Consider the following 17,422-nt stretch of genomic DNA (forward strand, 5'->3'; position numbering starts at 1 on the left):
GAGATTTAAGAGGATGATGAAAAAGAAGAGAGAGAGTGGCGGTGATGAAGAGTTACAGAAAGAGAGGAGAGAGAGAGAGAGGAGCTAGAGATTTGAGAGGAGAGAGGGGGGGCGGTGGGATTCAAGGGTTTTGATGAAGAGTTTGTTAGTTTGGGCCTTTGGGCCGTTTGGGGTATTTGGGCCTGTTTAGGGTTTGTTGGTTTGTGCATTTTTTCGGATATCGGATCGGATATCCGACTTTTATTTCGGATATCGGATATCCGAAATCCAAAATTTTGATATCCGACATCCGATCCGATATCCGAAATTTCCGGATCGGATATCCGATCCGAAAATGTTTTCGGATCGGGTATCCTAAATTTTTTGATCGGATGCGGATCGGATTTTTGGATTTTCAGATAGTTTTGCTTAGGCCTACTAATACATTATAATCGTTTTTAAGGGTAAAATTTATTGAAAAATAGTAACTTTTAATCTTTTACTGTATAATATATAAAAATAACTTTAAAATTTTAATTACTTTTAGGGTGACTTTAAACGCTCCTCCAATAATTTGATAAAAATTCTGTATTAATAAAGAATTTCTGAATTTGTATTTCTCAAACTTCAAACTACATTGCCAAATTTCAAATTTGATGACTGTTTTTTATGCTGTTGAATATTGAATAGAGAGACTCAAGTGCGTTACAAAGAAATTGGGGAAATAACATTCATTTTTCCTTGGTAGCCAAACCCTAAAAAACCCCTCTTTTTCACCGCAAACTTCACTTCGATTAATCTATCTTCTTACAATCCATCCATTTCAATTCTCTCATTCATTCATTTCAACTTTCAAGATTTTAATCAACACTTTTAGTTAAATCAAATTCGTCTTCTTCAACTCTTCAAATTCACAGCAATTCCGGAAAAACCCTTCATCTTTCCTGCAAAACAATGGTCATTTTCTGTCTTTTTCTTCAATTCAGTTCATACCCATTTCATTGATTATCATTTTAATGATTATATTTTGTGGGGTTTTTGATTTGATTGTAAAACTTATTGATTTGATTGTGAACTTGTTGTTTTATAGAGTGGGAGAGTTGGAAGAGATTATCATTCAAGGAGGGATCATCATACACAGCAGTATCATAGTCAGCGACACCATAATCATCATTCGTCGTCTTCATCGTCTTCGTCTCGTTTCGACGAAAGCAAGCCTTCTCGTGGCAAGAATAATCCTCCTTCCCGGCATTTATGGGTTGGGAATTTGTCTCACCACATTAGCCAATCAACTCTTGCTGATCACTTCATTAGGTTCGGAGACCTCGAAAACATTGCCTGTCATCCCGGTCGGAGCTACGCCTTTGTCAATTATGTGAGGGAAGATGATGCAATTGCGGCTTTGAATTCGCTTCAGGGGTTTAGTCTTGCAGGCATGCCTCTTAGGATTGAGTTTGCCAAGTCGGTTAGTTTCTTCTTTTGTCTACCCTTTATCGTTTTCGTCTTAATATTGGTGATTCTATGCCAACATATTTGTGTCATATATTCTGCTTATGTACTTCATTTTGGAATTTAATGTATGGAGTTTTTCAAGTTGAAAAAGTTTAGTACATTTGAAATGTTTAATATGAATATGATCAGTAAATGAATAGGATATTTACTATGAATATGATCAGTAAATGAAGTATTCACTAAGAATTATAAGCTCATTACAAAAACCAGGCATGCCAGATGGATTTGCAGGTTGTAAAAACCATAGGGTTATCACTGGTGATCAAATATGGAAATGACTTTAAATATAAGCGCGAAATTTATATAAAACATTGGGTTATCATTGGCGCTCAAATATGGAAATACATTTGATTATTAGCATGAAAAAGATGCACATAAACAGATGATGTCATAAACATGAGTGTCTCAGGATTCTTTACATGTACAGCCAAAAGTGCTTGCTTGTGGCTGCCTTTTTGGACTTCCCTTAGTAAATATTATGAAAATTCAATGTCCATTGAAACATGAATACAACTAGGCTATAAACATGGAAACAACTAGGTTGTATCAGTTTTCACAATCAGCTGTTTCAACATGGAATAAAGTGTGGCATATGCACCATCAATTATTAGAGGGTGTAACAGATTGAGGAGATCCCTAGGGCTAATGACGTATATAAATAATAATTGCCTAAGATTTTATGCTTTACTTTTAATATGGAAAGATATCGCAATCCGTTTGGAAGTAAACAAATCCTTAATCGGAGGCAATTCTGTTGTGCAACGATAGTAAATAGATATTGACACCCACGGAAACCCTATCTTTAATTTTACTGCGTCAACTATCACCTATCTTCAGCTTCAGCCGAAAAGAACTTCCATAACCCTTTATGAGAAGCTTCCATATCTGAAGTAATTCTAAGAGCATAAACAGAGGAGATATCTTCTTGACCTCAATCTAACCAGTAACTACAAAAACAGGAAAAAAGAAAAGGGCTTTACTAGGATTTAAATTTTAAAAATGACTTAAATACTATGAATATATCCAGCAAAAGACAAACAAAAGAATGTGTCTATACAAAGAGATAGAATAGAGAAGGCTACAAACAGTACTTAGAAATCAGCAGCAGAGGCTTAACAAAAATCTGCACAGGATTTCAGCAAAATGATAAAAAATTCCGGCACAGCACAGAAGCACTTGAGATTACAAACTCTCAAGGCAGCAGGAAAAACTATTCCAGAAACTAGATTCAAAACCCCCAGCAAGATTCAAAAACGGTACATATGAGAAATAACTATAAACAACATTGCAATAAGAATTTTGATTGCTGATTGAAAGTTCGTGTGAGGAAAATTATATTGATGGAAAATTGGCCTCTCACAGGGAGGAGCAATGATGGAAATGAAAATCTAAGCTAGGTCTATAAATGAGCCCAGGCTCTTTGTAAGAAAGAAAAACTTGAAGGGATTCATGAGTGAAAACAGAAATTATCTGGAACAAATTTCACGAGTCATGATTGTACAGTGCTTTAGTGGTTCACAAATGATACAGCTCTTACTCAAATCATACTTGGTGGAACTGCTGCTGTCTTTCATCTCTGATTCTCTCTTGGATAAAAAAAAAAAAAAAACGTTATTAGTATATAAAGTGGGAGGTCTGATCATATAAGACAAGATATGCTCAAGTAATATGACTGTTACTAGTGCCTCATTATGACTGAATCTTATTACAATTCTCTTATAAACATTCGCAATAGCCAATTTGTGCCAAAGAGACGCTAAACAAACCATTTGATGCATTACCCAAACAAATTAGGTTTATTGGTTAATAGTTTTAATACTCAATTAATTAATTAATTGCAGAATCTAATTCATCATCGCCAAGAATGAAACGACACTACACTAACATCAAACACTTTCCAAGCTCCTCAAAAGAACATTCGCCATGAGTGACTTGTATGACTATGTTCACTTCTTTTACTGATTGCTGAGGGGTAGCTTCCAACTAACATTTGGTTTGATTTACTATAACCAAATATTACCACATACTAAAAAAAGCTTAGTTGTGGACTTATCCAAATTGTTTCATTATACTAAAGAGTTAAATAGTGGACTTATTTAAAGAAATTGAGACAACTAATATGCAGTGCAATATTTTAATACTGAAATGAAATAGCACTTCTGCTGTCAATCTGTGGTATCAGTTCCTTAAATTAAGAAGATATTAACTTGATAATATAAAACCATGCAGCTGCTATTCCAACATTAATCAAGTTAAGGTGTATCTAATATTCTGTTTCCTAGTATCCTACTAGTCATTACAATGGCTCCTTTCCAGTTTCCACTATGCACCTTCTATGTTAAAGCTATGCATAAAATCTAGTAATGTGACTTTCCTTTACGATCCAAACTCCCAAAGTGTGCTAGTTATGTCATACGTTCTGGTTGTGAGTACATTCCCAAAAGGCAGGCATAAATGCATGATGCTAAAACGTCTCAATTAATTTCTATTGGGAATGCTGAAGTACTAGAATGGCAATGCAACAGAAATAAATTATTGCCAGACTCATTTTTCTGACTGTAGTGCACAATTTTTGATCAGTAACACAATAGCAAAAGAATTTTATTTGGAAACTAAGACATAAAATCTGTACTTACAGGCTCACAGTAGCATATTTTTCAGCATCAATATGTATGAAGCATAGTTTCCGGGGTCAAGTGTCATCTCTTCAGTTGCAACCTAAAGAGAAAAGATGTTTAAAGCATTAACTAATATCTGGGAATTACTGTATTAACTGTGAAGACCCATTTAGTAAAGCTTTTTCCTTGAGCAAAATTTTTCTATGCCTTCATATAACTTGTTGATAGGGGTCAACACTTGCTGATTGTCTGGTTGCCCTGTTAAGTTTGAGTCATAATATTGTGAGCTTGAGTTGATATGCACGTCTGTAGCCATGGATGTCTTCGGAATTCAGCTATTAAGCCTCAAATCTATTTTGTTAAAGGACTTACATCAAACGTTAGGTGTTCAATAGGATGAGTTTTATCATCCACTTTTAAGATGTAGCATTCTCACGTTGTGTAATCCCAATACACCCATGATTACACATTGATGAGCATGTATCATGCCCTTTTATCAAGGTCTAGTAATGCTGTCAAGGGTTTGGTATGAGCATTTAAAATGAATATCAGCCACTAAATTTTGCTACGTAATATTTAGGGGCTTTGCCTTTGTTCTCAAAACCATGTAACATGCCGGTACCATTTTACATTACCCAAGAGATGGATATCTGAGTAATCTGATGAAAAAGAACGCAATAATGTTCATCCTTTCTCCAATTTACACTGGGACGATGGGTGCACCTCATAGCTACTGTGCATCTTTTAATTTCTGAAGAAAATGAAATTAATTCTAGAGAGACAGATATAGAGTGTAAGAGGGCAGAATTTGATGAATTGGAACTCTTAAGGAGCTCTTGAATACCACTACATGTTACCCCTAGTCAACAACTCTGTTGAATTTGGGCTTGAGGAATTATGTAAATGCATCTCCTGCCTGTTTCCATGAAGGGTATAGTAGGTCACATTGTAAATACAAACTGCAAGAAGGAAGTTATCAGAGATATAGTATCATACTATCATCTTACTAAATAGGCAAAGGAACACAAATGAAAATAAGCAGGGCTACAGATTTTATATTTAGGATACTGTTCAATGCATACAGATCAGATTTTCTTGATCTGAGAAAGCAAATGGAAGAAAACTCTGCCTGTTTCATCCTCACATAAAGGGAAGTCGGTTGCAGTTTAGCTTCTGTCTATATATATATATATTTTTTTCTTTAGATTAAAGAGATCTGCCTTATACGAGAAAGGTTTAGTGTAACCATTTATGGTTTCCCCTATTCTGTTGAATCTTTATATGAGAAGTTTATTGGTAGCACCCCCTACCTATGGCAATAAAGGTGAATAGTAGATCATATAGTCACAGAAACAAACTACACCTACTCTGGCAAACTTATTTTAGAGACTCTAAGTGATTGTTTGGTTAACAAAACTGAACATGGAAAGCAGGACTTCCTAGGAAATGCAAGGTAGGTGAGTTGTTTGGTTGGCAAAAAAATTGTGAAATGGGAGAGTAGAACTTTCTAATAATTTCGACTTCCCACAAAATGTAGGAATTTGCTAACCTAGTCTCCCTTAGGTAAGTAGAAATTTCTATGGGAAGTTCCCCATTTCTCATCAAACAACTTTAGAAAATTCCTATGAAAATGATTATGATGTTTAATTCCCATCAACTTAAAATTATGGGAACTTCCACTTCTTTTGTAAAACTAACAACCACTTGAGATTTTTATCTAACCAAATATATCAGGTGATGTCTTGAAAAGAATTTTGCAACTACAATGTCTCTTACCTTAATCAATTCAGCATCTTTCTTGTAGGTGTTATATCTGTATAACTTGTGATATTGCTGTGTGTTATAGTGTGATTATGAGCTGCCATTTGAACTTGAAGCCACTCCTATGTTATCATTATTCCACAACTGTGCATGTGTTACTTGTGCACGAAAGTTGCTGGCATTAACATATATTGACTGAATATTACCTTGTCTTCATTGGATTGTAGTTTGATTTTTGATAGTCTTTCTTTGGAGGAAAAAAGTAATTTTGTCTTGAAATTAGAGATGGGTGTTGGAACAAAGCATTTATGGGTTTCCTTATTCTAAAACACATGTCCACATAACTTAGGCTTTATTTTGTTTGGAGAAGCACTCTTCAAGATGTATTTTTTAAATTTTTTTATTTTATTCTATTTTTATTTATTTATTTCAAAATTTTAGGATGTGTCAAAAAGACCTTTTAGATAACACTTTTGACGAGAAACAACCTTATAAAAATTTTATGGCAAGTTTAGACCTTATTCCATTTTTTTTTTCCAAATTACAACCTTACCGTACTTTTTGATGTTTACCGATGAATTTCAAGTGTTGACCAACATGTGCCATTCACATGAGCCTTATTTCTTTTACTATACCCCTTTCCCTCCCAACTTTGCTTGACTCTATGTCTCTCTTCAGTAGAGACTTAGAAGATCTAAATTCACTTGAGTTCTCCATTGATCTTTCAATTTGAATGTTGCCCATCTTAATTCAACCCATATTGTCCAAGGTAATGCATGTTTCCACCTCTGCATTGTCTAAATTTCTGCAATTGATGTATAAGAATCATGGTTCTTGTCTCTAATTTTTTTTAATGAAAGAAGGGGAAGCAATGAGTAGATGAAAAGTTGCTTAAATCCTAGCATTTTTAAATGTCTTTGTTTGAAACATACTTGTCTTTGCCCACAAAATGGGATACATACCCCCAAACAAAAATTATCCAATTGTGAATTGATGGAGGATAATGTGAATTTGAAAAGGGGAAGCAAAGAAGATGTTTTTTTTTTTTTTTGATAATTTTAAGAGGAGATTAAAGCTAATACTTCAATTGAAAAATTTACATTAAGATATTATAAATAAGAATGGGATTCATACTTTAGTTGAAGAATTGTTGTATTGGGAATTAATGGATGAACAAGATAGAGTGGAAATAGAAGAAAGATAGGGTGGAAATAGAATTTTTGAATGTCATGTGACTTGCACGTGCGGGCCAATGTCTGAAATTGGTCGGTTAATGTCGGAAAGTAAGGTAAGGTTGTAATGTTGTATTTTGCAAAAAACTATAAAAAAAAAATTGAAGGTCAGAAGTTGTCAGAAAATTTTAATAAAGGTTTTTCTCACAAAAGGTTTGTTTTGACAAATTTCTCCCTATTTTTATAAATTTAATCTTAAGCCTAGATACAGGCATATGCTCTTTATCTCTTTATCTTTGGGTTTATGGTTCGAACTTTATGATTATATGATGATATGCCTGACTTGTAATTCAATTGCTAGATATGGATTTCATACCCATATTTTTTTAGTGTCAAGGCTAGTTCAGGTACTTGAAATGAAGAATCTTGTACCATGTTACTGTTCTTGAATGAATTTCTTGTTTTATGATGTATGGCAGATTGGCAGTTGTGTGATCTGAATTAGTGTGGTAATGTTAATATACATTGCAACTTTTTAAGACCTTTTTTTCTTAACTCACTTACATTGTAGTTTATCATTGGCAAACAGTGCCTGAATTCCTTGTTCTAGTTTCTTTGATACAAGCATTGCTCATTAAAAGTTAGATATTACTTGATATTCTTATATCTCATATTTGTTTGATGATGACACTTGTTATTCTTTTATCTTATATTAGTTTGAACATTAGACTACCTAATGTTGCAATGTCATTTAATTGTTGAAGCTTTCTTTGGTAGAAACTTACACTAGTTCCTTATGCCCTTGTGGAGAATTGGAGTAGAAAAATAAGGGTCATTTGATGTGAAATGGACAAATTTTGTATTTGGCATGCTGAAAGCTAAGTGAAAGATTTTATTGCCACAAGTTTTGAGACTTTTACTCATGAATTTTTTCCCCTGTTTTTCTCTCTCTTTTTTTATTTGTTTTATATGTTTTATATGTTTTTATTTTTTATTTTTTATATTCATGTTCAATGTTGGGGTGGAGTATTTTGCTAGTGGGAGTGGGGCTAAAGAGGCAATTTGAAACACATGATTTAAGTCTAAGATATGAAGATTACAAAATGGATTAAATTCCTGTGTAGATAAATAGTAGCTTATGTAATTGTTGCCTACCTTAGAATGAGTTTTGGACCTTGGAATGCTTGAATTATCGATTTCCCTATTCATTTCATAAGGGTGAAGACCCTTCTCTTTATCCCTTTTATCAGGTCTTCCCTGGTTCTGATTTGTTTATTTGTTTCTTTGGGTTGGCAATATGTAGCTGCTCAAATGTTTTATGATTAGATTAAAATTGGTTTTCTGGATCAATCACTTTATGTAAAGATATCACATGAAGAAATTTTGGTGCCTATAGCAAAGGGCTGAAGAACGGGATTGCATATCGATCTGTCCCAGCTTGATTGATTTATATATCCTCATATTATATTTCTCTTGTCTAGATCTTCACTGAGGGTGTGCTCTTTTCATTTGAAATCAATTTATCTGAAAATACTTGAACTTATTTTCCAAGGTAATAACTACACACTGAATGAATAATATTAATGTTAGACAAGGAGTAGTGGTGAAGGCATAATTTGTTATCTTTTATTAAATCTGTCTGGGGTAAAAAGTGAATGTCTTTGTTTGTTGGCACTTTTGCATGCATCCTTTGACTTCACGTGTCTTGAATATTGTGTGTTCAACCTTTGTCATTGACTTTCATGCAATGATTATTGGATGTTTCGTCAAGGGTGTAATATACTGTCAACTGTGAGACACTATGTGCATTTAGTTTGTTGATAAAAATTTATAGATGTAGTGAAGGAAGTTTAGAAGCTGCATCAGCTGAATTCAGTTATTGAGTACATTGTGAAAGTTGTAAAGATAAAAAGTTGTAAAGATAAAGGTGATTCTAGCTGCAAATTTATTTTACACTCATGGAATTTTTTCCTGATTTGATGTAAGCATTATTTCATAAAAACATCAAGCTTTCAACTGGTCTATTTGCATACGGCTTCTGAAGCCATTCTCAAAAAGCATAGGGTACTGCTTAGTAACATGCCAATATTTATCCGTAAGTTGTTGCTTATGGATAATCATTGTCAAGTTATTCATATTGGTTCTTGGATTTTGTTATCTTCTTTTGATATTGGTCAAGTTAAAAGGGGTGGGAATAGTGGTTGTGCATTGTGTTGCTTAAATGGTTGTGAATGTTGGAAATGAGATTGTATTTACTGTAAATTTGCCTCAAAGTATTATTTCTTTGGTAGATATCGATTTGATTTACTAATATATAACATTTCAAAATTAAGAAAAAGAAAAAAAAAATAGGGCCTGTTACCACACCAAAGCATACATCTTTTTTTTTTTTTTTTTTTTTTTTTTTTTTTTTTTTTTTTTTTTGCATCTCATCCAAAACCGAACTTTTGATGCGCAGGGTTTTCGGCATTTGATGTGTTCTTTTGCTAACATCTGGATGTCTTTGCAGTGTATGGTTCTTTTTACAATTCTGTAAATGATGTATCTTAGGGCCTGTTCTGATTGACTGAACTCATTTGAGTTGAACTGAACTGAACTGAACTTATTGGAGTTCAACTGAACTGAATATTTTATGAGAGAAGGAAATTATGATGAGAACTGAACTGAACTTATTGGAGCTGAACTAAACTGAAAATAAGCTGAAGAGAACAGGCCCTTAGTTTTTTTTAAAGGTGTAATAATTTACCTAAAATCTGTCTACCTATAATGTCTGGAGAACGCACATCCTGACAAAATTTTTGGATATCTAAGGCTATACTTTGAGGAAATTCTCTGTGTATGGACATAAGTACATGTGTACTTGTGTTAGTTGTGTGGCTTTATCTTTATGTGCCTGTGTTAAGGTGCTGTCTGTTTATTTACCTGTATGGGCATCTACGATTACATGTCTTGGATGATTTAGGTCTGTATTCTAGCTGATGTTCTTAGGTGCGTGATTAGATTGATTTCTTTGCAACTGGTGAGATAACTAATTCATGGAGTCATGGTGCATACAGTCTTAGTGTGTTAGATGATTTTCTAGATATATTTTTGTAAGAAAGTGAGGAATTGTTTCTAAGATTTATTGGGATTCTAAGTAAGAATATGAACATTCTATGATTGACTGGATATTTGGAGACATGAATAATGAACATTGGGAGGGTGATTCTTTGTCAATTCCTCTGTTAGTGTCTAAGACAGATGCAACTTGTTTAACTTATATAAATGTGGTGAAAGATGATATTTTGTTGAAATTATTGGAACTCTCCTTTGAGGCTGTTCGATCATGCAATCCTGTTATTGTAACTTGTTTTAGATTGCTGATTGTTAGCTTATTGTAATGTTTTCTTGCATACAATTTAATTTATAGACTCTGAATCCCAGGACAAGTCATCTGCTCCTCCACGTGATGAGTTGTACTTGCAACATCGAGATGAGCTGCAACCTCGAAACAGAAGTTCAGCATTCTCACCAAGGGAATCCAGAAAGCGTCCTGCTAGTCCTGATGCATACTATCCAGATAGTCCAAGGAGAAATGAACGTGGCTCAGATCATCCAACTGAAATTTTATGGATAGGCTTTCCATCATGCTTGAAAGTGGATGAAGCGATATTAAGGAAGGCTTTTTCTCCATTTGGAGATATTGACAAGATAACTGCATTCCCAGGTCGTACATATGCATTTGTCCAGTTCAGGAATCTAGCATCAGCTTGCAGGGCTAAAGAAACTCTCCAAGGAAAGTTGTTTGGAAATCCACGCGTGCATATATCTTTTGCTAGGAAAGATCATGCTTCTTCTGCTGGTGGTAGGCGAAGTCTGGGGCCTAATGCTCCTCCTCCACATTCTAAGTCCTTTAATCAGATTGGATCTTCTGATAACTTACGCACTAATAGAAATGTCAGAGAACCTGAAGATCCAAGCATTAGGGTCCCTCATCACCCAAACATGGAATATGAAGATCCTGAAATTAGGACCTTCAGGAGGCTGGAGTCTCCATGGGCTCATACTGGTGGTTCGTATGAAGACAGAAGATTTCATGAACTTGGACCAGATATAGGTCCACCACAAGGGCGGCAGGAATATGGTAGGAGTCCTTTTAGAGATGGAAGTGCTCAATATCATGATTTTTCTCCTCGAAACCTGAGAAGAAAAAGTCCATTTCCAGAAGATCTAAGGGACTTGCCGGAGGATACTTATAACTATCACAGAGGAAAGAAATTGAAAATTGATTCCTTTCCACACGAGGAGCTTCCTGAATATCCTTTGCATAATGTAAGCCAGGATAAGCATGTTTTCCCTGGATTAGTTTCTGAATTTTCTTTGTCAGACGAGTCTGGACATCCTATTCCGTATAGAAGACTGCCAGAGAATCTTCCAAACGTAAATCGATCTTTAGGGGATAGGCGTGACAATTGGGGATCATCTCATGATACTTTCCGGTCACCTCCTCCAAATTCGTCATCAGTTCCAGCTGAGTGGAAAAGAACCCCCTCTGAGTTGCATCAGCGAGGAACGAAGGAGTGGAAATGGGAGGGTACTATAGCAAAGGGTGGAACTCCTGTCTGCCAAGCTCGTTGCTTTCCAGTCGGAAAAGTCATGGATTTCTTCTTGTTAGTACAAACCTTTCCTCATGACTTCCTAAAGTTACCTGTTTAAGCTAGTACTGTGCTTTGACCACTTCCATTTTATTTAAAAAAGTAATAAGAAAAGTAAATGGGAGGGGGAGGGGCCAAAGTGGGTGAAGTATCACTAAAATGTGGGATTTCTCACTGGTTCAACTAGATTAGCAGTATGATTATACAATAATAGCACAATTACAGCACACCATTAGCACGAATAAAATTAATAGCGTGAAAAGGTTTTATGTTCATTACATATTATTTCCTCTCCATGCACCTTCATTTTCTTGGTAACTCAGTGACAACTCTTCTTTTGCAGGCCAGAGTTCCTAGATTGCACTGCACGGACTGGACTTGATATGCTTTCTAAGCATTATTATCAGGCTGCCTGCTCTTGGGTTGTCTTTTTCGTCCCTGCCAGTGATGGAGATATGGTATATTATAATGAATTTATGCATTATCTGGAAGAGAAGCAACGGGCAGCAGTTGCTAAGTTGGATGATAGGAACACCTTGTTTCTTGTCCCCCCTTCAGATTTCTCTGAGAACATACTAAAAATACCTGGGAAGCTAAGTATATCTGGTGTAGTTTTAAGTTTAGAACCATCTAGTCCTACCTTGGCTTCTCATCCTCTGGAGAATGAGATGAAAATTAGAGATGCCGTTTATTCACATGCTGATACATCATACAGCAAATTGCAATTGTCAGGTCCCTCTCCTATACCTTCAGACGTTGATCGTGCATCTTTACAAGGAAATAGCAAAGCTTCAGCTCCATCACCATTCCCATCTTATGATCATGGAAGCGGAAGCATCCCCTATCACATGGAAAGTAGACACAACTTCCAACCTGGTTACCCTGCCCCTCGGGATGCAACATTGCAAGCATATCCTGTTTCTGAAGGATATAATAATTCCAATTCTGGTAGGGGTGGTACAGAGATTAGCAGGGTTATTTATGATGCTGGTACCGAATATTCTGATGGTAGCAGGTCGTCTCTTCATGAACAAAAATTTTCATCATCTGTACCTTCTTTGCCTCTGGGTGGTTTTCAACAAGAGCAGCATGCTGATGTCTCTCAGCGGGGGCAGCTACAAAGGCAAACTACAAACCGCTCCCCTCCAGCTGCTAATGTTTATAGATCATCTGGCTTCGGAAATAAACATGAAAGTCTGTCAAGAGTTCCCCCAAGATATAATGCTTCACAAACAGCAAATCAGGTCTCTTCTGACATGTCACCATCTCCGTTTAGTCAGCTGCAGCAGCAACCAGCGCAAGCAGAGAACGTGCGGGCATTCGCTCATGCTGGTCCCATGGCAACACAGGGGAATCAAGAGATTGTGAACACAGGTAATGCACAAGATGATGGTGAAGCTGATCCTCAGAAACGACTGCAAGCAACTTTGCAACTTGCTGCAGCTTTGCTTCAGCAAATCCAACAAGGAAAGGCACCTTAATTGGTTGAGATGTTAGGAGTTGAATTTCAGAATCATCCACTCCCCCTTCTACCCCAAAATAGTGAAAAGGATAAACTTAGAATTTTTTTAAAAAAATTTATGATAATTTTGGAAGGGAAGTTCTGGTTGCACCAAGCAGGTGAACATGATCATGCACTGTACTTAAAAAAAAAAAAACAGAAAAGATTTTTAATCAAAATTTACCTTTAAATGAGGGGTTTACTAATTAATCCACCAAATAATCTACCTTTAAGCCCTAAAGCATGAACAATGGAAAGTATACATATATCCTTTCCCATTTTTCTCTCCTTTCCTCCATTTAACACATCATACTAACTCTCTCACATCACTTTCCACTATCTCAATTCTTTTTCACATTTTTTTTCCAACATATTCTTTTTCATTCTCTCTTATATTAATATATATTTCCTCTATATTTTATTACTTTATTTTTCTTTGGCATATATATCAATGTAGATCTTTGATCAATAACATCTTTAATTATCAATAAGGGTATGTTCTTTTCATCTTATTATACCTGAACTAACTTATCTAATCTTATTATACTTTAATAAACTTATTAAACCTTATTGAATTTATTAGATCTTATAAAACTTATTAAAATCTATTAGACCTTATTGAACCTTATTGAACTTATTAGATCTTATTGAACTTATTAAAATCTATTAGACCTTACTGGACTTATTAGAACCTTTTGAATCTTATCAAAACTTGTTGGACCTTAGTAGTCCTTATTATTAGCCTTGATTAGAACTTATAGGAGCTTATTAGACCTTATTTAACTTTTTGGAACTTATGAGACCTTATTAACTTATTGAAAGTTATTAAATCTTATTGAACTTATTAGACCTTATTCAACTTCTTAGATCTTATTAAACTTATTGGAAATTATCTGAACTGATTTGAACTTATTAGACCTAAAACTCATTTTTATAAGGTGAAGAGAACAAGCTCTAAGTATACATTATAATAATTGAAAATTAATAATCATTTCATTGAGACTATTCAAATAAGTACTCACATAACTATATTTTTTTCTTATATATAAATCACAAACAATAGTCAAAGTAGGTCAAAGAGTTATAACAAATTATAAGGGTAGTATAACTATTAACCAAGGTGAAAAAAATTAGCCCATTCATTAGACCGGGCCGGGCCAAGCTTCGAGCTGAAATATATGTGCCCAAACCCGCCCAAACTAGCTGGGTCGAGCGGGCTTTTCTGTCAGGGCAAAAAATAGTAACTAAAAACTGCAGAAAAAAATGATTTCCCAAGCCTGCCCAAAATTTTTTAAACTCGAACTGCCCAAAACCCACCCAAAATTGGGTCGGGCCAGCGGGCCAGGCTTAACTTGATTAGGTATACTTTTAGGTTCAAAACAAGCCAATTTCAAATCTCAGCCCATAGAATGCAATTGATTTGCATTGACAGAATAAATGCTCATGAGCTTGCACATCATAGTAAACACATCTTCTTATTCTACTACACGCTCATATGTAAATTGTCTCGAGTTTTTAGTCTCTACTAAATAGCCATCCAAGCAATAAATTGATGCTTAGTAGTGACTTTATTTTCCCAGATCAGATCGAAGAATCTCATATGCATCTTGGCTTTCCAATAGTGAGTAAATCATAACTCTTTTGATGTTATAGTTACTACCAATCAAGGCAAGAGTATAGGCACTCTTCATTTTTTCCTTTACTTCACAGACTTGCTTCTAATACCGACTGTAGTCAAACACCCATTCCTTTTGCTAAAAGGATCCTTTTAACATGTTAAACATTAATAAGGATCCTCTCAGAATTGAAAAAGGATGACTAAAAGGAGAGTAATCCTCTCCACTATTGATGCTGGGCAATAACATCCTCATCCTCTAATATACTCTATCTTTTATTCTTGTTTTAACATCTCATTTTCTATTTCATATACCCCACTTTCCACTAACTTCATCCTTTTAACTATTTTTCATCCCCTATTTCCCCCACATCAATTAAGGATCCTCTTTCTCATCCTCCTCTTCTCTCTCTTACTTTTTACAAATATACCATTATATATTTTGTCAACAAACATTTGTTACATTAATTTTTTACTGAAATACTAAACTCAATTATAACAAATTGAAAATAAAAATACTCGTCAAAAAAAAAAATGAAAACAAAAATAACAGTAAGACGTTAATTAGAATTAATAGCATTAAGGCGTTAATTAAAAAATACATCGAAACTTCTAATATTAAATAACAAAGTTAATTCAATAAAGAAACGTTAAAATGCAAATAACATAAACTTTAAAGAAATTAATTTCTTAAACGTGGATTATGAAATGGATCCTTGATATTTTCTCCATATATGTTCCACCAAGTCGTTCTTCAAGCGCATATGCATTTGTTTATTCCGAAGGTCTTCCCTCCTTGCTATCAAATGATTCAAATTTCGCTCTGTGAACTGCCCACGAGTAACAAGAAATGGTCCCTTAGCATTTCCACTTTTCCAGTTGATGAACCGGCTACATTTTCCGGTTGTAGCGAAGTCATCACTTGGGTCTCTATAGTTTTGATATGATTCTCGTTCATCTTCTACAATCATGTTGTGCATGATAATACATGCCATCATAATTTTCCATAGTATCTCAGGGGTCTACGCCAATGCGGGATTACGAATTATAGCAAACCTTGCTTGTAGTACCCCAAAAGCATGTTCAACATCCTTTCTAACACTTTCTTATCTCTTACTAAATAACTTTTGCTGAGCTGTTTAAGGAGCCGTGATAGCGTCGATGAAACCCACCCACTTGGGATATATACTGTCGGTTAGGTAATACCCTTGAGTGTAGGTATTCCCATTCACAACATAACTAATTTGTGGTGATCGACCATTTAACAAATCGTCGAAAACAGGTGAACGCTGGAGTACATTGATATCATTTTTTGATCCTGGTGTTCCGAAAAAGGCATGCCAAATCCATGTATCCCAAGAAGCAACTGCTTCTAAAATTACAGTTGCAGTTCGGGATCTTCCTTGATACATGCCTTTCCATCCAACTGGACAATTTTTCCACAGCCAATGCATAAAGTCAATGCTCCCAAGCATGCCTGGGAAACCACGACGCTCCCCTTCATGAAGAAGATGTTGGATATCTTCGACAGTTGGTTTTCTTAAATACTGCTCTGAGAAGCAAGCAATGACCCCTTCAACAAAATGTGTAAGACATTCTCTTGCCGTACTAGCTCCCAACTTCAAATACTCGTCAACACGATCAACTGAAGTGTCGTATGCTAGCATCCGTATTGCTGTAGTGCACTTTTGTAGGGGAGAGGCACCAAGTCTTCCAGTTGCATCTGACCTTTGTTTGAAGAAATCATCGGCTTCGGTTAAGGTATCGACAATGCGAATAAAAACATGTTTTCGCATGCGAAATCTCCTTCAAAACTTTTCATCATCATACAAGGGCGTGTTACTAAAGTAATCTGATATTAAACGGTCGTGAGCTCCTTCACGATCTCTTGGAAGAAATGTTCTGGTTTTCTTTGAGTCGGATCCCTTAGTGGCGGTGGCAGCAACAACTCTTATTACATCCTCTACCACCTGCATGATTTTGTTCTCTTCGATGAAATCTAATAACAGCCAGTCATATACTTCATCAGTAGAATCAGAGGAGCCACAATCAAAGTTCATTTCTTAAAGCAAAAATTTTACAGATATTGTAATATTGTGTAGAATTTTGAATTGGATGGCTAAAAAACTTAATACTATTTTAGTAAAACAAGGGATATTCATAAATCTTTTGATGATGTTATGTATGTGGATTTATCCTGAATTTATACAATATATAAAATGAGTGATAGGATAAGGAAAATCAGAATGATAGGTTGATATTTTGTGGATTGTAAGGATAACATTGTACTGTAGGATGTAAGAAAAGTAGATTGTGTTGATAAAATTTTCAATAAATTTACTGAAGATTTGACTGAAATTTATCAATGCATGTCTGAAATTATAAGACATGTCAATGCTTGTTATGACAACACAACACAAAAAAAGTACATCCTTTTTTGTTTACATGTTACAATACAAGACAATAATATATTGAAACTGGATAATAATTAGGGCTAAGCAAAACTATCTGATAATCCAAAAATTCGATAATCCGATCCGCATCCGATCCGAAAATTTAGGATAACCGATCCGAAAACATTTTCGGATCGGATATCCGATCCGGAAATGTCGGATATCGAATATCGAAAT

The 17,422-nt window shown here is 35.0% G+C and overlaps 2 protein-coding genes across 2 annotated transcripts; one reads left to right on the forward strand and one right to left on the reverse strand.

Moving 5' to 3' along the window:
• Positions 1 to 698: 698 nt before the first annotated feature.
• LOC145621112 (flowering time control protein FPA-like) lies at positions 699 to 13,383 on the forward strand. The gene is made up of 4 exons (XM_081675844.1): positions 699 to 936; positions 1,070 to 1,444; positions 10,466 to 11,691; positions 12,020 to 13,383. Exons 1-4 carry the CDS (start codon positions 934 to 936, stop codon positions 13,155 to 13,157), a joined length of 2,742 nt encoding a protein of 913 aa, XP_081531970.1. The 5' UTR covers positions 699 to 933; the 3' UTR covers positions 13,158 to 13,383.
• Positions 13,384 to 15,931: 2,548 nt separating this feature from the next.
• Positions 15,932 to 16,588, reverse strand: LOC145619622 (uncharacterized). The gene has a single exon (XM_081674333.1). The coding sequence runs from the start codon at positions 16,586 to 16,588 to the stop codon at positions 15,932 to 15,934; it is 657 nt and encodes a 218-aa protein (XP_081530459.1).
• Positions 16,589 to 17,422: the final 834 nt, after the last annotated feature.

Source organism: Chenopodium album, chromosome 27 (assembly GCF_948465745.1).
Source record: "Chenopodium album chromosome 27, dcCheAlbu1.1, whole genome shotgun sequence".
NCBI lineage: Eukaryota > Viridiplantae > Streptophyta > Magnoliopsida > Caryophyllales > Amaranthaceae > Chenopodium > Chenopodium album.

What these genes read in the sequence shown, in the direction of transcription:
- LOC145619622 (XM_081674333.1), bottom strand. Translation starts at nt 16,588, where the DNA reads ATGCGAAAACATGTTTTTATTCGCATTGTCGATACCTTAACCGAAGCC.
- LOC145621112 (XM_081675844.1), top strand. An exon ending in GGATTGAGTTTGCCAAGTCG is followed by an intron (nt 1,445 to 10,465) that starts GTTAGTTTCTTC and finishes TCTGAATCCCAG; the next exon opens with GACAAGTCATCTGCTCCTCC. An exon ending in AAAGTCATGGATTTCTTCTT is followed by an intron (nt 11,692 to 12,019) that starts GTTAGTACAAAC and finishes CTTCTTTTGCAG; the next exon opens with GCCAGAGTTCCTAGATTGCA.